The sequence below is a fragment of the Squalius cephalus genome (assembly GCF_949319135.1).
Source record: "Squalius cephalus genome assembly, chromosome: 20".
Classification (NCBI taxonomy): domain Eukaryota; kingdom Metazoa; phylum Chordata; class Actinopteri; order Cypriniformes; family Leuciscidae; genus Squalius; species Squalius cephalus.
This window is the reverse complement of record NC_137141.1, coordinates 10,176,191-10,199,917: the sequence shown is the minus strand read 5'-3', so window position 1 is coordinate 10,199,917 and position 23,727 is coordinate 10,176,191. Positions and strand designations below refer to the sequence as shown.

The 23,727-nt window shown below is 36.9% G+C and overlaps 2 protein-coding genes across 3 annotated transcripts; one reads left to right on the top strand and one right to left on the bottom strand.

The window, feature by feature from the left end:
- Window positions 1-3,440: 3,440 nt before the first annotated feature.
- Window positions 3,441-18,410, top strand: afdnb (afadin, adherens junction formation factor b). The gene is made up of 15 exons (XM_079854196.1): window positions 3,441-3,722; window positions 5,306-5,449; window positions 5,554-5,749; window positions 9,826-9,917; window positions 10,141-10,215; window positions 11,132-11,197; window positions 11,284-11,357; window positions 11,485-11,603; window positions 11,759-11,896; window positions 11,965-12,035; window positions 12,392-12,550; window positions 14,703-15,398; window positions 16,264-16,339; window positions 16,427-16,475; window positions 18,193-18,410. The coding sequence occupies exons 1-15, from the start codon at window positions 3,489-3,491 to the stop codon at window positions 18,308-18,310; spliced, it is 2,307 nt and encodes a 768-aa protein (XP_079710322.1). The 5' UTR covers window positions 3,441-3,488; the 3' UTR covers window positions 18,311-18,410.
- On the bottom strand, window positions 3,661-23,701 carry dusp23b (dual specificity phosphatase 23b). 2 transcript variants are annotated; one of them, XM_079854201.1, is made up of 4 exons: window positions 19,702-19,747; window positions 19,062-19,339; window positions 18,800-18,982; window positions 3,661-3,732 (listed from the first exon to the last, which is right to left on the bottom strand). In XM_079854201.1, exons 1-4 carry the CDS (start codon window positions 19,712-19,714, stop codon window positions 3,706-3,708), a joined length of 501 nt encoding a protein of 166 aa, XP_079710327.1. In that variant the 5' UTR covers window positions 19,715-19,747; the 3' UTR covers window positions 3,661-3,705. The 2 variants fall into 2 exon arrangements, with proteins under 2 accessions (XP_079710327.1, XP_079710328.1); XM_079854202.1 differs by lacking the exons at window positions 3,661-3,732; window positions 19,702-19,747 and adding an exon at window positions 23,462-23,701 and having other exon boundaries at window positions 18,716-18,982.
- Between the last annotated feature and the right edge of the window lie 26 nt (window positions 23,702-23,727).

The following is a 23,727-nucleotide window of genomic DNA, read 5'->3' as shown; positions in this document are numbered from 1 at the left end:
CGAACAGGTAGGAAATCTTTTTTGTTGTTGACCATAGCATGACAATCTTAACGTAAAAGATTTTTGTTCCTAGAAGCATTTGTGATACATTTTTGAGGTGGATAGGTATTACTTAAAAATGAAAATTATCATAAAGCTATAGTACAGGGTGGGCCATTTATATGGATACACCGTAATAACATGGGAATGGTTGGTGATATTAAAGTCCTGTTTGTGGCACATTAGTATATGTGAGGGGGCAAACTCCTCAAGATGGGTGGTGACCATGGTGGCCATTTAGAAGTCGGCCATCTTGGATACAACTTTTGTTTTTTTCAATAGGAAGAGGGCCATGTGACACATCAAACTTATTGGTAATGTCACAAGAAAAACAATGGTGTGCTTGGTTTCAACGTAACTTTATTCGTTCATGAGTTATTTACAAGTTTCTGACCACTTATAAAATGTGTTCAATGTGCTGCCCATTGTGTTGGATTGTCAATGCAACCCTGTTCTCCCACTCTTCACACACTGATAGCAACACCGCAGGAGAAATGCCAGCACAGGCATCCAGTATCCGTAGTTTCAGGTGCTGCACATCTCGTATCTTCACACCATAGACAATTGCCTTCAGATGACCCCAAAGATAAAAGTCTAAGGGGGTCAGATCGGGAGACCTTGGGGGCCATTCAACTGGCCCACGACGACCAATCCACTTTCCAGGAAACTGTTCATCTAGGACATATCACCAACCATTCCCATGTTATTACGGTGTATCCATATAAATGGCCCACCCTGTATATAAAAACCTAATTTGTTTATTGTGACTTGAACTGTTTAAACTATATATATATATAAAAAACAGGCATCTTATTGAGTGTGTGCAAATATCCATATTATAGCAAAGGTTTTAGACACCAGTGAAAATGTCAACTTTTATGTTACTTTAATGTGATCAGTTGGTTGAACCCTGAAAAGCTGGTGAATTTAATAAAAGGTAAAAAATGTATATGGGAAAAATATACAAAACACTTTGTGAACGAAAAAGATTCTCAAAAACCCTTATTACCAGCAAATATTATTTAAATGTCACCTTAAGATGCTTATACGTTATAGGTCAAGGTGATATAAAATCATAATAAATGTTTATAAATTCTATCAACTGTTTTTTCTTTATGTTTGCCATTTGCTGAAATCAGTAAATCCTTCCGTCTGTTTAAGCATATCCCTGTTAAAGCAACATTCATTATCCCCCCCAAAAAAATAGTATATTTTCCCTTTTCATTACAGCAAAACACAAGACTACTTGAAAGTGAAATGGAATCTCCCAATCAGCATTTCTTTAAAGGAAAAAGGTACATTTGTTTATCCTGGCAGAATAAAATAATACACACTTCTCTGTACTGCTCTTAGGGTCATTTGCGTTTTACGTCATTGATTTCTGTTTCAGATGAGGATTCTTTCTTGCGTGCTGTGATAAATGACATCAACAGCTCCACGATTCACTTTAAGCTCTCGCCCGCGTATGTGTTTTATCTGGTTGGGCGATTTTTAACCAGCCAACCTGGGCAGAGGTATAAACCTCACCAACAGACTGAACAGAGACTCTGCATTATATATGACAAGAGTGTGAGCTTGATTCAAGACATCATTGAGGTAGATTCAAATCTATTATTAAAAATGTACTGTATGATGTACTCCATGACTTCAAGGTCAAATTCCCTGATCATTTCCATGATTGTGTCCGTGTTTCCCGTTTAGAAACAGAGGAGCATCGCAGTGGCTCTTGCCTTTTGGATGGCGAACGCATCTGAGCTCCTGAACTTTGTCAGACGGGACAGAGATCTGTGTCCCATCACACTCCAGGCTCAAAACACTCTTGCTCAACTTGTGCAACAGGCTTTCAGGTATGATAAAAGCGTGATTGCATTGTGATGTTTGCAGCGAGGGCGATGTATTTTGACCGTTTAATGAAGCGTTAATGTTTCCTCAGGTACCTGTCACATCGGCTTCAGGTTGATCTTGAAAACCACTTGCCTGCATTCTTTGCTGATGTAAACAAGGAAACAGCTCAGGCAACAGAAATGGGTAGGCCTACATTCTTATTTACAATGCAGTTTAATTCAAGTTTATCTGTATAGCGCATTTCATAATACATATTGTTTCAAAAGCAGCTTCAAATGCATGTTACAATCAGAAAGTATTGTGGTTAGTTAACAACATGTTAGCAGACACAAGAAACGGGTTAGGAAATGAAACAACAGGGCAATATTTGACAGCTTTGTATATTATCATCTGAAATCGTCACAAAATCTCTTCTGTGTTTTCTGTACAACCTTTCACAGACTGCTGTGGCATATTTTAGATGCATTTTGTCCATATCAATCTATAATTGTGGTGTTGTAATGATTAGGCAAGCTGGTTGAGAACCCAAGTGCAACTTTAATTCGAAAATGTGATCAAACATAAAACAATGGCATGACGAGACATGGAATTCAGAACAAGAACATAACTTACACAACATTACATGAAACATTCAATACTCGACAAAGACACAGGGCAAACATGAGGGCTTGAATATACAAGACTAACGACTAGACAAGGGAACACCTGTGAACAGTTAAACAATCAACCAATGACAACATGACACAACAGACAAGGGAACACATGGCAGGATCACATGACTAGAACAGGGGATCACATGACAGACAAGAACAAGGAACAAGAAACAAAACCCACAACGTGACAGGTGTCATCTAATTCAGAATTACCCACCATTAATTGTGAAAACAATTCGGTAGATCATGTCAGTCAAATGGATCAGTCAAATGGTTTGCATGTCAGTCAAATGGATCAGATTTTGTATGTTGCAAGTTTGGATCCACCCAGCTATCAAAAATATGTTCTATGTTTTGCTAATGTTCCCATTAAAGTTATGAAACGTTATTTCTGAATTTCCAGTCAAAGCAGCTGAGGCTCACTAACCTTCATGCTATTCTTCCAGTTATTTAGTTATTTCCAGTTTCTTTTTTATGCTTTAAATGTTTTTTTATGTGAATGTTAGAGAAAATGTTTTTTAGAAAAGTATTATGGGAATGTTAATTTTGAATGTTCTCTGAATCATTTACAAAAAGTAGCAAGGAGTAACGTTTAAAAACTTTAGACTAAAGTCCAACTAAAATGTTTCCGAAAAACATTCCATAAATGATGTATTGGAAGAACTGTTCATCCTGGAAGTTTGTTCATAACTTTGAGAGTACCTTGTAAGCCAAAGTTCAGAGAATGTTCCCTGTTAGCTGAGTACGGGTTCAGAGCCCACAAATGATGCTCAGTGAACTTTTAGCATTGTGCAATTGAGCAAAAAACAACCTTAAGTTGCTTCAGATGATAAAACATCTGGATTAAAGATGGTGAATTTGCACATGGTTGTGTACTGTATAGCAAGTAAAGATTTTGTTCTGTTCTGAATTTGTTTTTTAGAAGGCGTCTTGAACGTTCTCATAAAGACCATGAGTTTGCTCCGAAGGTGTCGGGTCAACCCTGCTCTGAGCATCCAGCTCTTTTCTCAGCTTTTTCACTTCATGGGGGCCTGGATCTTGAACCGGTTCACTGCACCGGGATCAAAGCTGTGCTCGAACTACTGGGGCAAAACTCTACGCCAGCGTCTGAAACACATAGAGGCCTGGGCAGAAAGACAAGGGCTAGAGCTGGCTGTTGACTGCCATCTCAGTCGGATAATCCAGGTAGTGTAGCCTAAAGATGATGAGAAATACAAAACGCAAAATGATATGCACTCTTAAAAATAAAGGTTATTTATTGGCATCTATGGTGTGAAGAACATTTAACATCCTTGGGACCTTTCCCAGGTACTTTATATACTCTTAGAAATAAAGGTTTCAAATGTTTTTTCCCCCCACAGTGATGCCATCAAATAAGCTTTTTTGGTTCCCCTAAGAACCTTCCAGTAATCTGTTATTCAAAGAACCGTTATTTTCTTAGTGTGAAGAGCATTTTAATATTCTAAAGGCCATTTTTCCCACTATATAGAACATTTTGTTCCATGAATAGGTTCCATGGATGATAAAGGTTCTTCATGGAACCATCAATGCCATTCAAGAACCTTTGTTTTTAAGAGTGTAGTAGAAAAAGTTTCTTTAGATTACACAGCCCCTTTTTTTCACACTTTGAAAAAAATAAAATCTTAATTTGATGATGTTGAGTTCAGTAATATCAATAAAAACTTTCCACCATGTAAATATTTTTTTGTGGAAAAATATGAATGAAGATTTTTCAAATGATATATACATATAATTTAAATAAGCCTTAATGCAATCAAATGTCCAAAGTTTTGAAAACGGTACTCAAAATGTATAATTTAGCTTACAATCTGCAAAGAAATTGAAAAAAAAAAAAAAGTTCTAATACTCCATTTAATGTCAAAGAACTTTACATAAACACAAGTTTATAAATAAATAAGCTTTTTTTCACTTCACTTTTTTTTTTGAGAAAGCATTATGTGCTAGAGGAAAACAGCCAGTATTTTTGGACTCAGCACCCCAAAATTAGTAAGAAACAAGTGTTGGATTTCATTCAGAACCAAATATGATGGGGCAGTGTTGTTAAAATGTTCTTCACGTGCACACTAAAAATTATAATGGTCCTTTTAAAGGGATAGTTCACACTTAATGAATTAATTAAAGATTACTTATCCTGGTGTTGTTCAAATGCCATATTCCCTTCTTTAATTTATGGACCACAAAAGGATATATTTTTTAAAAGTCTTACAAAAGCGCACACAGACCAACGGCCAAGGTCAAGAATTTGGTTACATAATGCATAAAATTTCGTTTTGTTTTTCACCAAACCCTATCATATACCCCACAGAACACTTGGAATATACAGCATGTGTCTCATGGGACCATTCTGTGATACTTTTGCATTTTTTTTTTTTTTTTTTTTTAAAAAGCTTGAAGTTGGTCACTTTTCACTGCCATTATCTGGATGAGCACAAGCGGGACATTTTTTTAAAATTCTCATTTTGTGGTCCATAAAAGAAAGAAGGGCATACAGCATTAGAACAACACCACGGTGAGTAAATTATGACTTGATGTTCATTTCAGGATGACCTATCCCATTAAAAACTGTTCATTGAAAGGTTCTTTGGGGAACTAAAAATGGTTCACGTTATGGCTGCGAAACCCCCCTTTTGGAACCTTTAAGAGTGTTTTTTTTTTTAACAATATTACTTCGATCTTTAACAACATCAAAAGATCTGACCTATCCGGGTTATGATAGTTATTTCCTTAAAAATGCTGCTTCTCCTCAGGCGACGATGCTCCTGACCATGACTTCTCACTCCACACGCGACGCCATGATGATTCAGTCCACATGTTACAAGCTGAACTCCCTACAGCTAAGAGCACTGATGAGCAAATATCACTACGCCCCAAATCAACCCCACTTTCCACCCGTAAGTGATGGAAAATGATAACTCGCACGAAAATCAAAACAGCTATGCATAATTGTTCTGATGTCCCACTGGAAGATGATGTCTACAGAGTTTGTCATTCATAGGCACTGATAGAGCGCGTAGCTGCCTTGGCGGAGACCACAACAGACGTTCTGAGAAGAGAGGGAGGAGAAATCCGTCTGGAAGAGGAACTAGAGCTTCACCTGCCTTTCCTGCTGCCCGAGGACGGGTATTCATGTGATTCCATGCGTGGCATTCCCAAGGGATTTCAGGAGTTTTTAGAGCCCATCTGTCGCAAAGGTACTATTCAAGACAAGTACCTTTATTTATTTAGCGCTTTATACAGATTGTTTCAAAGCTGCTTGACAGCGATAAACAGGAAAATAAGGATTAATGATGCAAACTGAGTTCAATTCTGCTATAAAGCAGCTCTAAAAAGACAATACTGTAATTATTCAGCTAAGGATAGTTATGTGTTTGATTCGGTTCAGTTCAACTTGTAAAGTTCATCAATTAATATGAGCTCATTTCAATTCAAAGCAGCTCTGCAGAAAACCATCATCCAGCTCAATTCAGTTCAAGTTTACTTCTCATCCAGTGGTGTCGGTGCAGTCAAATCGATAATATTTCTAAAGCATTAAAGGATAATTCGCCCAAAAATAACACATTTTGTCATAATTTACTCACATTCATGTAGTTCCACACCCATAAGACTTTGGATAATCTTTGAAACACAAATTGTGCTATTTTTAATGAAACCCAAGAGGTTTTAGTAGTCTTAGTTAATTTCAACATTTATTTATATAATATATAATATATATATATATATATATATATATATATATATATATATACTAGAGGTGGGCATAGATTAATTTTTTTAATCTAGATTAATCTAGATTAATTTTGAAATTAATCTAGATTAATCTAGATTAAAATGGCTCATTTGAATTCTGCCGAAGGCATTCAGAGTATGTGTGCTACCCAAATAATGACTATAAAAGTAAGTCTTTGAGAACGGGTTTCTCAAGCCAGGTGGCGCATTAGACCAGGGGCTCATCTCCTGTTTCCAAAATGCATCACAAACTGCTTAAGAAAGCTGTTCTACTCATAGACTGTAAAAGGTTACTACTGTACTGTTACCGTCCGTAGGCAACATTAGGTAGGCCTATGTTATTATCAACTACTATAGGCTATCAATTAGGGATGGGCGATATGGCCTAAAATCCATATTGTGATATACATTGCAGCCTCTTGCGATAACGATATTATAATAAAACCATTTCAGAACAGGTTACACAGACCCTGCTAAACAACTGCTAAATGTTTTTTTTTTTTTTTTTTTTTTTTTTTTTTTTTTGAAAGGGTGTATGTAGTTTTGAGAACATATATTGTGCAAAACTGTAAGTATACAACATAATTTTGCAGATAAATAAAATTTAAGTACACTAGCTGCAGAGACTTAAGTAGGTCTAATGTTTATTATGGCTTGGAGCTTATGAAACCCCAAATTTAAAATTAGAATATTGTCTAACTGATGTATTTTCAGTTAAAAAGAAACACAACAACGATTCTTAAAATCGGGCGCTTTTAATAAAAAGAGATTATGTGCTACACCACTCACTAAGATATAGGCCTATTGGGAATAATACGCGCGCGCTGGTATTCAGTGATATGTTTCGCTTTGAATTTGAGGTGGTAGAACGGATTAGTCGTGTGTTAATTTACCGAACTGTTACACCACACAGTCTACGTCGGACGGCTTAAATACAAACCAAGTCCAAATAATGGATGTTGCACGGATCTTTTACACCAGCTTTCACTTTCAGCCGTGTTTACTTAAGATGACGACGAATATGATGCGTTGCAGCCGGGTGTTCCTCGCGGCCGCGGGTAGATTGCGTCATCATAGCTTGTGTAGCTTGAGCCAGCTCCGCTCCCAACCCAACTTGGAGAATAGATAGCGCGTTAACGCAGCGCGTTAACGCCGATAACAGCCCACCACTAATATATACATATATATATATATATATATGGATATATATATACACTCACTTAAAGGATTATTAGGAACACCTGTTCAATTTCTCATTAATGCAATTATCTAATCAACCAATCACATGGCAGTTGCTTCAATGCATTTAGGGGTGTGGTCCTGATCAAGACAATCTCCTGAACTCCAAACTGAATGTCAGAATGGGAAAGAAAGGTGATTTTAAGCAATTTTGAGCGTGGCATGGTTGTTGGTGCCAGACGGGCCGGTCTGAGTATTTCACAATCTGCTTAGTTACTGGGATTTTCACGCACAACCATTTCTAGGGTTTACAAAGAATGGTGTGAAAAGGGAAAAACATCCAGTATGCGGCAGTCCTGTGGGCGAAAATGCCTTGTTGATGCTAGAGGTCAGAGGAGAATGGGCCGACTGATTCAAGCTGATAGAAGAGCAACTTTGACTGAAATAACCACTCGTTACAACCGAGGTATGCAGCAAAGCATTTGTGAAGCCACAACACGCACAACCTTGAGGCGGATGGGCTACAACAGCAGAAGACCCCACCGGGTACCACTCATCTCCACTACAAATAGGAAAAAGAGGCTACAATTTGCACAAGCTCAACAAAATTGGACAGTTGAAGACTGGAAAAATGTTGCCTGGTCTGATGAGTCTCGATTTCTGTTGAGACATTCAGATGGTAGAGTCAGAATTTGGCGTAAACAGAATGAGAACATGGATCCATCATGCCTTGTTACCACTGTGCAGGCTGGTGGTGGTGGCGTAATGGTGTGGGGGATGTTTTCTTGGCACACTTTAGGCCCCTTAGTGCCAATTGGGCATCGTTTAAATGCCACGGCCTACCTGAACATTGTTTCTGACCATGTCCATCCCTTTATGACCACCATGTACCCATCCTCTGATGGCTACTTCCAGCAGGATAATGCACCATGTCACAAAGCTCGAATCATTTCAAATTGGTTTCTTGAACATGACAATGAGTTCACTGTACTAAAATGGCCCCCACAGTCACCAGATCTCAACCCAATAGAGCATCTTTGGGATGTGGTGGAACGGGAGCTTCGTGCCCTGGATGTGCATCCCACAAATCTCCATCAACTGCAAGATGCTATCCTATCAATATGGGCCAACATTTCTAAAGAATGCTTTCAGCACCTTGTTGAATCAATGCCATGTAGAATTAAGGCAGTTCTGAAGGCGAAAGGGGGTCAAACACAATATTAGTATGGTGTTCCTAATAATCCTTTAGGTGAGTGTGTATATATATATATATATATATATATATATATATATTTTTTTTTTTTTTTTTTTTTTTTTAAATGCAAAAGTTGTGTATGTTGATTTTGGTAATAATGCACTGTCAACTACAAAACAAACAATAAACATTTGTATTTTTAACTAATGTAAACAAATGTTAATAAACGCCACAAGAAATCACAAGAATATCACTCATTCATTGTTACTTTATATTAGCTATTGCATTAACAAATGAGACCTTATTGTGTAGTGTTACCATAATTTTATAGCAATATAATATCAGAACTTTTTTTTACAACAATCTGTGATATAAGATTAAGATCTTAACATATGGAGATTTTATGAAGATATGGATCTTAAGATGGTCTTAAGATATGTCCACACTGATATTTGCAGAAAAACATATAATAATGGCATTGTAAAGCTTTTAATTTATCATTAAGATAAACATTTGTATGTACTTTATTTACTCATGTCGTTCCAAACCCATAAGACTTTAGTTAGTCTTTGAAACACAAATTAAGATATTTTTAACAAAACTTGAGAGATTTTTGTCCAGGTAACCAACATTTTGAAGATCTAAGAAGGTCATAAAGATGTCATAAAATGAATTATATGAATCGAATATAGTTTAATCCAAGTCTTGTGTAGAGACACAACCGCTATATGATGAACAGATTTAATTTAGGCTTTTATTTACATGTAAACAAAGAAACATAGAGTGCATATACGTATCACATATGGCAAATATGTTAAATACTCATGCGTGCTAGAACAAACCTCTCTGGTTTGCATGTTTGAGCTTACCTGTTGTGCCCTATGCGTCAATCAAGGTTTGGTTACCTGGACTTTTAATGGAGGGACAGAAATATTTCAGGTTTCATTAAAAATATTTTAAATTTGTGTTTCAAAGATTAACCAAAGACAGGTTTGGAACGACATGAGTAAATGATGAAAGAATTTTCATTTTTGGGTGAAATATCCTTTTAAATGTTCCTCTTGTGATAGTGTAGAGTCAATACATATAAAATCAAGGATTAAAAATACATCTATTAATAAATATTTTAATGGTCATCAAAAACTGATGAACTTGCAACTTTTCTAGGTCTCTGCAAATTGGTTTCTCATTCCATCTGTGTTGGGACTTGGACCATTTTCTTCGGCTTGTCAGATTGTTCCACAGAGTGTTCAACTTGGGTATGTTGCTCATTTACAGATAAAGCATAAATTAAAGTAAACAATTCCTAAAAATTGCAAATAATTGATGAGGTAGTAATGAACCTCGTCCTTATCCATCAAGTACATCTGGACTTTGGAGGAGCTGTTGCTGCATTTAACTGTTATTCAGTTTACGCTTACCTAAAGATTTTCTGCATTCATTCTGAAACACTCTTTATATATGTTATTTTATCAATATTAGAAACCTGATCCAGTGAAAATAACTCTAAAGAAACCTTTGCATGGTGGAATGGGAGTGAGCATTGTAGCCGCCAAGGTAAGACTAAGTTCAGTTATTAGTGATTTTGTTGCAATTTACTACACAGTTTCATTTGTTTACATTAGTTAACTACATTAGTTAACAGTTGTGTCTGTTAACATTGGTTAATGCACTGTCAACTAAAAAAACAATGAACAGCTGTATGAACCCTTTACATTAAAGGGTTAGTTCACCCAAAAATTTAAATTCTGTCTCTAATTACTCACCCTTATGTCGTTTCAAATCTATAAGACTTGCGTTTATCTTCGGAACACAAATGAAGATCTTTTTGACGATCTTTCCCTCCATTGACAGCTACACAACTATTACTTTGATGCTTCAAAAAGTTTATAAAGAGATTGTAAAACTAATACATGTGAATTGAGCGGTTTAGCCCTAATTTTCTGAAGAGACTCAATTGGTTCATATGATGAACAGATTTAATTTAGGCTTTTATTTCACATATTAAAATTGATCAGCGAACATAAACAGAAGCTCAACCGAACCTGCTTGATGCGCCAGAACAAACCTCTTGCTGAAGCTCAAACATGCTGCGTAACACATTAATGAACGTCATTGGTTCTTGCTGAAGCTCAAACATGCTGCGTAACACAGTAATGAACCTCACTGGTTCTTGCTGAAGCTCAAACATGCAGTGTAACATGAGAATGAACCTCATTGGTTCTCGCACATCAAGTGAACATAATTGAGCTTCCATTTACAGTATCACAACTTATGAGTTGATGAATGTTATATGTGAATAAAAGCCTAAATTCAATCTGTTCTTCATATAAAGCGATCAAGTCTCTTCAGAAAATCTGGACTAAACCGCTCAATTAATATGGATTCGTTTTACAATCTCTTGTTGAAAAAGATTTTCATCAAAAAGATCTTCATTTGTGTTCCGTATAACATATATGTGTATATCCTACAGGGGACTGGACAGGAGAAGCTTGGCATTTTTATCAAATCTGTTGTCCAGGGAGGAGCAGCAAATGTGGTCAGTATCGTTGTGCAAAAAACAAAAGCATGATCCATAAATGTGCCTATTTGCATCATATTATTTACTATTGAGTTTTGTTGAAGGATGGGAGACTGAATCCAGGAGATCAGTTACTGAGTGTGGATGGCAAAAGTCTCATGGGAGTGTCACAGGAAAGGTGAAATAATCAGAATATTACTTAATTATTTAGTGTTATTTAAGACTCTTATGTGCGTATGGCAAGGCATGACAAGAACTAATGCACATTTGGAAGTGAAAACTGATTTAATAATGATCCTTTTCAGGGCTGCAGAGATAATAATGCACACTGGATCAGTTGTAACACTGGAAACTCTCAAGTCAGCAGCTTTATATTACGGTTTTGAGGGAGTATTTACCCAGTCGACACAAACAACTTCTAAAGGTAGTAAATATTATGCACATTTAATTACTATAATTATGCATGAACCATTTGAAACACTTCAATTAAAAATCAGTCATGTGAGAGCAATGTTTGTACAGCCAAAACATAATCTATGGCTTTTGAATATATGCATGCTTTTGTTTCATGTTTGTTAGATCATGATAATGGTGGACCTCCATCAAGACCACCAGTAACCTTTAGAAACCAGCACTCAATCAGCAGAGCAAACACAAAACAAAACCAGAAATTGCTCAAGAAGAAACTGGAGTATCTTTCAAATCCCAACCTGACATGTGAGTGTTTATATTTGCACATCATTTTTTGTTTTTGGGTTGTTAAGCTCTATTTCTGTTTCCCTCAGATACGCCTGTTGATCCAGTTCTCCATGAAAAGATAAAGCTATCTTTATCCACTGACAGTTTAATGGATTCTGTGAGTATCATTGATATACTATTTGATAGCCTATACATTATATATATATATATATATATATATATATATATATATATATATATATATATATATATATATATATTTTTTTTTTTTTTTTTTTTTTTTTTTTTTTTTTTTGAATGGGATTATATACATACATATATATATTCAGGCGGCGGCATCCTTATATATGCATATGTCTGTATGTATGTAGCCTATATGTTTATTTTAATTCAAATAATATTTTTATGGTATTGGTGTGTTTCAGTTTTAGTTAATGATAATAACCCTGGTACAGATACATTTTTTTGCTCTTTTGACCTCACTATCTCATATATTTCTATATCTCACCCCAGGTGAAACCCAAAAACACTCTTTTAAACACAGAAACTTATCACAGAGAATATCTGACCCTGCCAGCATCAAAACTGCACAGCAATAAAGTACCCGGAACCACAGAAAATCCTCAGCATGTTTCTGCATTTTCCAGGGATCTGCAAAAGATCAACATTATGGTATTTGTGTGTTGCACTTTTATTGCCATGTTTGATATTTGTGCTTCCATAATCTTTTCATCAGAAGCAAAATAACTTTGGAGATAGATGAGACCGGGGCTGGTTGGGAAACGCACGCACGCACACACACACACACACACACACACACACACACACACACACACACACACACACGTTTGTTTCACTATATTAGTGAGAACATGGCATAGACTTCCATTGATTTTTATATCAGGTCAATTATATTTTCTATGGCCTAACCCAAACCCCTGCCTCTAAACCTAAACCTACTCATCACAGAAAAATGTGCAAAACATTAGATTTAAATAAAAAGATGTTTTGGCCGATTTATAAGCCTTTTTAACTAGTAAGAACCAGTAAAATGTCTTTACTAGTCAGTAGTCATAATATTTCACTATTATAAGTGAGGACATTTGGCCCTTACAAGTATAGTTATATAAGTAAGTAACTTAAAATTCTAATTGACTATAACTGAAAAAGTTTTACATTTTATTATTGTGTGTGTGTGTGTTTCTCTCTCTCTCTCTCTCTCTCTCTCTCTCTCTATATATATATACACTCACCTAAAGGATTATTAGGAACACCTGTTCAATTTCTCATTAATGCAATTATCTAATCAACCAATCACATGGCAGTTGCTTCAATGCATTTAGGGGTGTGGTCCTGGTCAAGACAATCTCCTGAACTCCAAACTGAATGTCAGAATGGGAAAGAAAGGTGATTTAAGCAATTTTGAGCGTGGCATGGTTGTTGGTGCCAGACGGGCCGGTCTGAGTATTTCACAATCTGCTCAGTTACTGGGATTTTCACGCACAACCATTTCTAGGGTTTACAAAGAATGGTGTGAAAAGGGAAAAACATCCAGTATGCGGCAGTCCTGTGGGCGAAAATGCCTTGTTGATGCTAGAGGTCAGAGGAGAATGGGCCGACTGATTCAAGCTGATAGAAGAGCAACTTTGACTGAAATAACCACTCGTTACAACCGAGGTATGCAGCAAAGCATTTGTGAAGCCACAACACACACAACCTTGAGGCGGATGGGCTACAACAGCAGAAGACCCCACCGGGTACCACTCATCTCCACTACAAATAGGAAAAAGAGGCTACAATTTGCACGAGCTCACCAAAATTGGACAGTTGAAGACTGGAAAAATGTTGCCTGGTCTGATGAGTCTCGATTTCTGTTGAGACATTCAGATGGTAGAGTCAGAATTTGGCGTAAACAGAATGAGAACATGGATCCATCATGCCTTGTTACCACTGTGCAGGCTGGTGGTGGTGGTGTAATGGTGTGGGGGATGTTTTCTTGGCACACTTTAGGCCCCTTAGTGCCAATTGGGCATTGTTTAAATGCCACGGCCTACCTGAGCATTGTTTCTGACCATGTCCATCCCTTTATGACCACCATGTACCCATCCTCTGATGGCTACTTCCAGCAGGATAATGCACCATGTCACAAAGCTCGAATCATTTCAAATTGGTTTCTTGAACATGACAATGAGTTCACTGTACTAAAATGGCCCCACAGTCACCAGATCTCAACCCAATAGAGCATCTTTGGGATGTGGTGGAACGGGAGCTTCGTGCCCTGGATGTGCATCCCACAAATCTCCATCAACTGCAAGATGCTATCCTATCAATATGGGCCAACATTTCTAAAGAATGCTTTCAGCACCTTGTTGAATCAATGCCACGTAGAATTAAGGCAGTTCTGAAGGCGAAAGGGGGTCAAACACAGTATTAGTATGGTGTTCCTAATAATCCTTTAGGTGAGTGTATATATATATGTGTGTGTGTGTGTGTGTATATATATATACATATATATATATATATATATATATATATATATATATATATATATATATATATATATATATATATACACATATATATATATATATATATATATATATATATATATATATATATATATATACACACAAATTCTAATTCTACAACGAGGACCACAATGGAAATAAGTTTGTAACTTTCTTGTGTTATCCTCAACAGTTCTGATAAATGTATAATGTCACTGTGATGGCATCTTGTTATGCATTTATTTTTGTTACTAATAAATCAAATCAAAAAATAAATTGCACCCATATTCACAAAGAATAACTGTTGAATCTCACAGAAACAGGCACATTCTCAAGACAATCTTTGGAGTGTAGAAAAAGGACGCCCTCTAAAGGACAGATCAAGATACTTGAAGAAACAGCAAGAACTGAGCAAATGGAACAGCCTTTCAACCATAAGCCCAATGGATTCCAGCTTGTCCAGCATGGGACACAAAAATGGACTCTGGAAGATCCCGACAACCACCCAGTCCGTCCCTCTATCGCAGCCGAAACGAATGGACGTCCCCTACTCGCCACAAGCCAACAGTCTTTCATTTAGCACATTCCGCCAGCCTGCGGAAACCCAAATGATGTCTCCAGCACACCATCGCTATCAACATCAGAGCAATACATCACCATCTCAAAGACCACAGCAGGTCCTCAAGAAAAAAACTGTTGTCTTCCACTCATCGGTGAAGACATCCCAGAATAACACAGCCTCAGAACGTTTAAGTGCTAATCTTGAGCAGAAAGTGGTCGAGAAGACGAGTAAACTTGCTGCTACAGACCGGCTGGGACAGGAAGTCCAGCATCTGCAGGCTAAAGTGTGGCGCACCCTAGAGGAGAGTGAACGTCTGCGCAGACTCTCTCTAGAGCTGCAGTTCCAGAGGAGACTAGAGGAGTACCAGCACAACGGGGATGAAGATGAGGATGATGATGAGAGTCATTCCGGGGCAGAACGGAAGAGGTTTCAGACAGGAAGTGATGTAGTGGTGAGTTTTCTTACTGTATGTGTATAACATCACAATAACAATAACAAAACTACTTAAAGCAGGGATGGGCAACTTTGGTCCTGGAGGGCCACCGTCCTACAGAGTTTAGCTCCAACCCTGAAAAAATCACCTGCCTGTAATTTTCTAGTAATCCTGAGGACCTTGATTAGCTTGTTCAGGTGTGTTTGATTAGGGTTGAAGCTAAACTCTGTAGGACAGTGGCCCTCCAGGACTGAAGTTGCCCATCCCTGACTTAAAGGGATAGTTCACCCAAAAACGAAAATTAGCCCATGATGTACGCAGGGAATGCGGTTGCCCAGCCCTGTTTATTTGAACCGCGAGAGGCGTCAAAGCTTACGCTACTCCTACATCCTACGTCATACATCGTCAAGTGTTACTCTTTTGGCGTAAGTCGACTTGCGTACCGCCGTCTGCCAGAAGCTAGTTATTTTAGTCGATAAAGTTTTAATTATGGATATTTTTCTTACACAAACGCATCACTTCACTTCAGAAGGCCTTTATTAACCCCCGCAGAGCCGTTTCGATCACTTTAATCATGGATGGATGCACTTTAATGGACTTCCAAAAAATATATACCCATTGACTCCCATTATAAAGCTTAAGAGCTAGGACATTTTTTAATATAACTAATATAAAGAAGAATGCCATACACATAGGATGACTTCAGGGTGAGTAAATCATGGGCTAATTTTCATTTTTGGGTGAACTATCCCTTTAATTGTCAATAAATTTTCTCTTTGACTGCAACAGCAATAAAACATATGAAACAGAGGTATTAAAAACATCACACCACATACTGAGAGACACTTAAACACCAAAACACATTTTATTAATGTCATCCTAGAGTAACTGTGAGAAGAATGAAAGTGCGGCTGACCAGCAAAAGGAAGGCCACTTTTCTCAAGAGGACAGTTTGAAAGGTATTGGACAGTATTTCAAAATCAATCACTGATTAATATTGGTTTAGACTTGATACATTTGTCTGACATTGATTTCTGGAATTGCAGATGGAATCAAACATGAATCTATGGGATGTGACATGAAGTTCTCTTCTAGGTGAGTCTCAACCCAAAATTCATAATTATTCACTGCAATTCTGCTTTTTAACACTCCAAAATAGGGGAGAGTGTCATTTTCATTGTTTACTTTAGTCAATATTTCTCAGACTATGTTTATTTTAATGGTAATATAATGACTTTTCAGTTCAATTTAACCCTGTAAAGCCTGAAATATTAAATAATAGTCCAAAAAAAAAAAAACCCCGAATAGTTCGAAGTGGAACAGTTTATAGAACCTTTTCTTATACAAAATATTTGACTCTTTTCCTACCATTGACGGAATTTTCCGGCAATCTATGTTTTCAGTGTTGTATGGTAGGGGACGCTATTTCACATCTCCTGAAAGAGTACAGAATCTCCGGATCAAAACACAGGTGAAGAAGCAGAAACCAGGGCTGAATCCGAAATCACCCCTTACACCCTCAAATAGAGCACTGTTTTAGGGGACAGCCATGTGTAGTGGTGTCTGAAACCAAAGTGGACATTATTGAGTGCACTCATTCAATCCCACTTTGCACTGCACTATCGAGTGTACAACCGATGTAACCTACGCTCAACAGCTGTCCGAATTCACTCACTCGTTTTATTCACTCCTTCAACTGAACAGTATTAGTGGACTAACATAGGGAATAGTGAATGAGGGTTTAGGTTGCCATTTGGTACAGGGTCATAGACGCTTTGCTTATGCACGTTGTAGTCTTTGAAAAAAAAAAGAAGACTAATTTAAAAGACTAAAAAAAAGCGTGATTTTCTCCGCTTTTTGCTCAAAATGTTGCCTTTTTTTTTATTAAACATAACCACATTCAATTGTTGATAAAAAAAAGAGAATGAATGAACAAAATATTTTGGGGGCCATAAAAGTTTTGTGAAAATAATTTAAAAACTGGCGGTGGCTAGCAAAAATGCTGGCAGGAAAAGAGTTTAAAAAGTTTTTTGTTGAGTATCATATTTGATACATCAGGCTTTTATGGCTCATATAGTTTTATAGTGAGAATATGGAACTCATACTTGAGGAAGAAAAAAACACCAATTTATTCAGAAATATATGGTCAAAAAGTAAGATGAAATTCTGATAGCTTGTAATGTAAATCAATGAGATCTTTATAACGGTATAATACTTACATAAAATGCATATAAATATCAGTTGTCACTTTATATCTGCCAATAATATGTCTTAGTAACATGATATTTAAATGCTTAGTTTTATGATCAAAACTCTATATAATATAATGCTGTGCAATACACTGATTTATTTGATTGAGAGACGAACAAATAAAAGTTATTCAAAAGCCTGATGGATCATAATTGATACATTTTAACATGATTTTTCTGAAAACTGCTGAATGTGTAAACTATGTATAATCAAATAAACCTAAGTTACTTCAGGCCCAGTAATGAATTTATGATGTTTGTCTTAATCTGACATTTATGAAAATTATTCTGAGATCCCAGTTCAGTTCTATCTTTACTATATCACTGACTGTTGTGTTTGTCATTGTGTTTTGTTGTTTACTTGTTACCCAGAGTTTTTTTTTTTAATATGATGGTATTGAAATTTTATTCTGTAGGACAGAACTCACAAAAACTGAATTCAAATAAGAATAATTATCATTTTAAAATGTCTATTCTAACATAGCCCCTGCAATCTTTTTGTTTCACACATTGGTTATTTACAAAAACCTGTAATAATCGTTTTTTTTTTAATACTCTTACAGTGAAATGGATCACAAAAGCTTCAAAACACAGCGAGCCCCAGAGAATCTGAGCTTTAAGGAGCGTCAGCAGCTGTTTTCTTTGGAAATGGTCACTTCAAGTAAAGTCAAAGTGTCCTGATGAAAAGGCAAACCACTAAGATCATTTTTTTCAGGAGGCTACCATCATTTAGACAATCTGGTGTCTTAAAAAATTAACAAGGCTTAAAAGGTCATGATTTGTTTCCAGATCCTCCTGAATTATGCGAGTTTTAAAATTGTATACACATAAGGTAAACTCATATAAGATAGGCCACTTATTAATTTCAGTTACTAAAAAGGTGGCTTAGTTTATCTAAATTCACCACTGCTTTTAACATAGTGCACTATGTCATAGAAATATCCTGTAGGAATGTATTAATAGTGGAAATAGCAGGATGTTTTAGAGACTTTCATTACAGTTGCACTGCTTTTTCATATTTTTCAGTGATAGTAACTTGTACAGCCTTGCCCATAAGCTCAAGATCTTCAAAAATAAATACATACATTGGAAATAAATAAATCTTTATTGCTTAATATAACATTATTCGTAAGCATCTGCATTAAAAATATAAATTTTCTTATTTTACACCTTATTTTGTTGATGAAACTGCACCACAATTAGTTCCTGCTCTCGGGTTTCAATAGACCCTCGGCGTATGCTTCTTATCTCATTAATGGCGTCGATTCCACTGATTTTCCTGCTCTTCACCAGGTAGCAGGCGAGCATCGTCCCCGTCCGGCCAAAACCATGCAAACAGTGCACCGCAACAGCCTGCCAAAGTCCAGTAGACAAACACAGAGATGCTGAACACATATTTGCAGAACACAGATGTGCATGAAGAATGTTTTACCTGTCCTCTCGCACTGGCCTCCTCCACTATGGACAAGAATCTCTTGATCTGATCAAATGTGGGGGCGCAGAAGTCGTGAATCTTGATATGATGAAGGGTGAGGTCTGGACAGGTGTCGTGGTAAGGAGGTTTGCGCTCGCACAGGGTCACCAGGTGCTTGACGCCGTTGTCCAGCAGGTACTGATAGTGGGCCGTCATTCGTGGCATTGCCAGTCCTGCCACTTTACCAGGATCCACCCAGGAGAAGTTTGGAGGTTGTGCCGAAGCCATAGTTTTCTCTGTTGCGTGAGTTACATTAAAACATTGGTTAGCACTAAACGAGGCCCACTGTCGCATATCTGCAGGATTGAGGAAAAACTGTCTCATATTTACAAATCTTTCTGCTAAAGTGCTGTTTGGGCCAGTTATTATAATTAAATACCAAAATCATAAAAATAAATAAATGTTAATTGGAATAAAATATGAAGCTGCTTGCAAAGGCAAGATTTCACATTTTTGTGTAGTTTCACAAAGTAGGCTATTTAAATAACTAAAACTGAAATAAAAATGACAGAAACATGCAATAAAAATGAATAAAATGAAAATAAAAACATTTCAAAACTTTGCACATGGTTTGTCTTAAAGAACATTAATGCATTACCATTCTGAGGCATCGACTTGTATACGAGCCTGTATAATCCACTCTTACACTTCTGATGAATTAGTTTCAGGTTCAAACATATATGGCTGGATTAAACCAGTATTTCCACTTGCTATTATGCCATGTTTACTACAATAAGTTGACCAATTGGATAGCATATTAATGCGCGACGTATATTCAATGAAGCACGGGTGTAGAGTTACATTCAAGGTATTTTAAGGCGTGGAGGAAAAACACAGGAAAAAACATTTAAAAATGTAATTTTGGTGATCAAAGATGAGTTTTAAAGTCCCCCTGTGGTGAAAGCTGCCTTTTAATAATTTGTATACAGGCTTTGAAGAACATACAGTTCATCATAATATACATCACATACACAATTCACTCGCTATATTGCTAAATATACCCGATTTTTCATATCAACAGAAAAATATACCGGGATAACCTGGCTTCTCTTGAGACTCCCCTGCTTCACAGTAGTTAATGATATGCTAAAGCCCGCCCGCCCCGCAAGGTGGTTTGTGACGTCAGAAATACCAGCGATTTCAAACCGCGTTTTTAAAGGTGCTCTAGGTAACTTTTTAACCTTAACTGAACAGCTTCGGAGTCAGTGGAATGGTTATATTACTTATTTCGGGTTGAATGGTGGTGGTTTCGCACCCCCCTGGTGCCCGAGAGCGGAAAAAACTCACTTGCAACTTTGGGACGCGGGTCGGTGTCAGGAAGTATCGCGTGATATCAGGTCTCGCGATGTAACGAATTGCTTGACGACACTGCACACGTACACGCCCCTATTCAAGCACCGGCGGGCTAGCTATAAGCAAAGGGCAATGATAGATTGAGTTATGGCTGAGGCTGAGCCTGTAAAAAAGAAGCAGAAAGCTAGGAAATCTTTGTCGGAGGACCAACGAAAGAGGAAACGGGAGACTGACCGAGCAAGAAGTCAGACTCGAGTAAATATATCGGACCGGCTTTTTCAGAATGGTGAGAACTGAGAGAAACAGAAGCCTGCAAAACGGATGCTGATCCTGCTGTTGCACTTGTAAGTGAAGTATCTTTGGAATAAACTGTGTTTAATATTTAAATTTCAAGTAATTGTGACCTCAGGATGTTTGCTATTGTCTGTAAAGGTTTTTATTATGATCGCTGTCTGTTAGGGGCTTACTAGTACGCTAGATACTATAACTTTGATGTTAGCATTGTCATAGCAAACACGTTTGATTTCTGTAGTTGTTTGGCAGTTCCTCTGTCGGTTTTATTTGTGTAACTTACACTTTTATTTTATGTCACTAAGTCAACGCGTCTGATAGTAGGCAATATCAGACGCGCAAAATGTTGCACATATCATGATCGAGCTAGAAAAAACGTTCTGATGTTTTCTTAGACAAGCACAGGTAAACCATCATTCTACCAGATGAACTTATAGACCTTGCTAATATAACTTTAGACAAATATTAGCCTCCGATATATATATTTTTTTTATGCTCATGCCCATTCTCCCAAAAACAAACAAACAAACAAACACGAAAGCAGTAGTTCGCCTCGTTCATATCGTTCGTTCCCGGTAAAAATACTAGTATGCATGACAACACAATAAATAAAAAAATCGCCATCAGTTGGAAAGAAAGTATTGCTTTACTTGCCTCGGTAGACATAACTGGTTTTGAAATAGCCGGTTCCTCTGCTCAGCTAGGTTGACAGCTGATCAGCTGGGTTGCTCGTGGCGAGGGGGGAGGGACAACAGTTCGTTTTTACGACAGAGTGTTTGAAAGCATTATACTACCAGACACTAGGGGGAGCTCGTAGAGAAAAAACACTCAGACTTGCATAGTGTCCCTTTAAGACTTTTTTTCACTGCAGTTTTAAGGAGAAAATACCAATGGTGTTGACTTATGAATTTGCACATGGTTTGTCTTAAAGCATATTAAAAACACCACATAGACATAAACAACATTAAAAACTTGATTTTCACCACAGGGGGACTTTAAGATATTCCGTGTCCTGTGGCTCCATCTAGTGAGCAATATTAATATCACAGCTTGGGCCCCTAATTATGAGATAATCCTTGAACATTTGTTCCAGTGGTAAAACATTTATAGCACAACTTGAGTCCGGTTTAAATTTATGAAATATATTTGTAATATAAGGTCAGATGTAATAGTTCAATATACAATATGTGGCAGTTTTATTCTAAAGCATATTATTATTATTATATCACTACCCTATATTATTATTACTTTTAGTAGCCTAAAATAAAATTGAGTATGGTATGAGTACAATACAGTAGCAATATAATAACTATGAATAAAATAGCAAATAGTATAGCATAAATTGTAAAATATTATAGTCAATAAAAAAAAAAAAGTTCCTGTAGCTCAAAAAGTAAAGGATGACACTAGCGAGTCAAAGGTCATGAGTTGATGATGACCAGATGGATAAAATGCATATCTTAAATGCAATGTGAATGACTTGCAGTTTTCTGCATTTGCTCCTGTGTTCAATATGAATATGAATGATGAAACAGGCTCTAGTATTGTTCTGAAAATACAGTATCCTTTTTTTCCATTTTTAAAAAAATAAATGTTAAAGATAATTATAAAACATTTTTTATAACCTCAAAACGTAAATTAACCATAAATATAGCTTTTATATATTTAAATATAGCCATAAATACTGCCTATACACTAGCGTTATACACAAAGAAAATCTTTATTTAATGCGCTCAAATTTATTTAAAGTATCATAATCAGTTTCCGTTAAAACAAACATTTTGTTTATTTCTGTTCCGTGGAAAATGGCATTCGGCGAATCTGCCGCCTCATGCTGCGAAGCCAGGTAAAATGTTTTGACTGCACGCGCATGTCCCAATTTACACCTGCTACTTTGACAAAGCGTGTATGGTGTGGGACGGTGGGAGTGGTACAGGTTAAGTTGTCACAAGGAGCGAGAGAGGTTGATCTGCAGCTAAATATTTGAACCTCCGGGGAATCGCCCGTTTTAGGAAAACGCCGAACAAAGGAGCGTCTGCTGGCAATAAGAGACCGCGACCGAGCTCGTAATAAAACCAGAATCAACAGTGAGAACAGAGGGGGTTGAAATGTTGTAAAGGCGACGCAGAGATGGCGTTACTCAGCAGGTGAGTAAGATATTTTATTAAACAGATAAATTGCCATAGCTCTAAAATTCATCGTAAAACATTATCTATTGTGAAGGGTCTTTCATTTAATGTCACTATGGTTGTTGTAACGTTAGCGGTGCTGGAATTTATTTTCAAGGAATTAACTGTTACCGTGTCTATTAATGGTTATAGCTAGTAATATCTTCAGCCAGTCCGCTTGTGATCCTCCATCTAAACTGATTATACTATAGCCTAACAGTTAATGTTTAGTGTTTTAGTGTTTGTTTAGTTATGAGAAAGAACCATATTCATCCGCTGCAGAACCGAAACACAATCAAAACAGTGCTCTTCTGCAAAATGAATGCAGTTTTTTTTTACCGCTAATGTACCTTTAAATAATGTTGTATTGTATAGTGCAATATATGCTGTAATGCTAATTTAAATATTATTGTATTTTTTAATGCAATTTTACAGTTCAAATAATATTGTGATATAATGTAACCACAAAAATATTGCATTGCACATTCACATTGTATATCATATATATTATGTCACGTTTTTGGTGTACATGGTAAATTAATCGAGTATTTTGATTGCAAATAGAAGTAACGTTAACGTTAGGCTAATAATTCTCTGTACCGTTACCTTGTTTAGCCTAGTTCAGTGTTGACTCGACGTGGTCCATATCAGTCCACTAAACGGCTCCCTTCTGGACACCCTGATAATCACACACTGCTTCTGTTCTCTAAATACTAATGCATTGATCCATATATTATTTTAGCAAATACGATGTCGTATCTTTGGAACTGAACCCTGCTCGACAGCTGTCCAGTTCGACCATTAGTGGCACATGTTACTATAGTCTGTGTGCCACATGCAGGCTCTTCCTCCAGGGGGCGCGATGTCGGAGT

What these genes read in the sequence shown, in the direction of transcription:
- afdnb (XM_079854196.1), top strand. Translation starts at nt 3,489, where the DNA reads ATGAGTTTGCTCCGAAGGTGTCGGGTCAACCCTGCTCTGAGCATCCAG. An exon ending in ATCAACCCCACTTTCCACCC is followed by an intron (nt 5,450 to 5,553) that starts GTAAGTGATGGA and finishes TGTCATTCATAG; the next exon opens with GCACTGATAGAGCGCGTAGC. An exon ending in TGAGCATTGTAGCCGCCAAG is followed by an intron (nt 10,216 to 11,131) that starts GTAAGACTAAGT and finishes TATATCCTACAG; the next exon opens with GGGACTGGACAGGAGAAGCT.
- dusp23b (XM_079854201.1), bottom strand. An exon ending in AGGCCAGTGCGAGAGGACAG is followed by an intron (nt 18,983 to 19,061) that starts GTAAAACATTCT and finishes GGACTTTGGCAG; the next exon opens with GCTGTTGCGGTGCACTGTTT. An exon ending in AGTTTCATCAACAAAATAAG is followed by an intron (nt 3,733 to 18,799) that starts GTGTAAAATAAG and finishes CATCATCTTTAG; the next exon opens with GCTACACTACCTGGATTATC.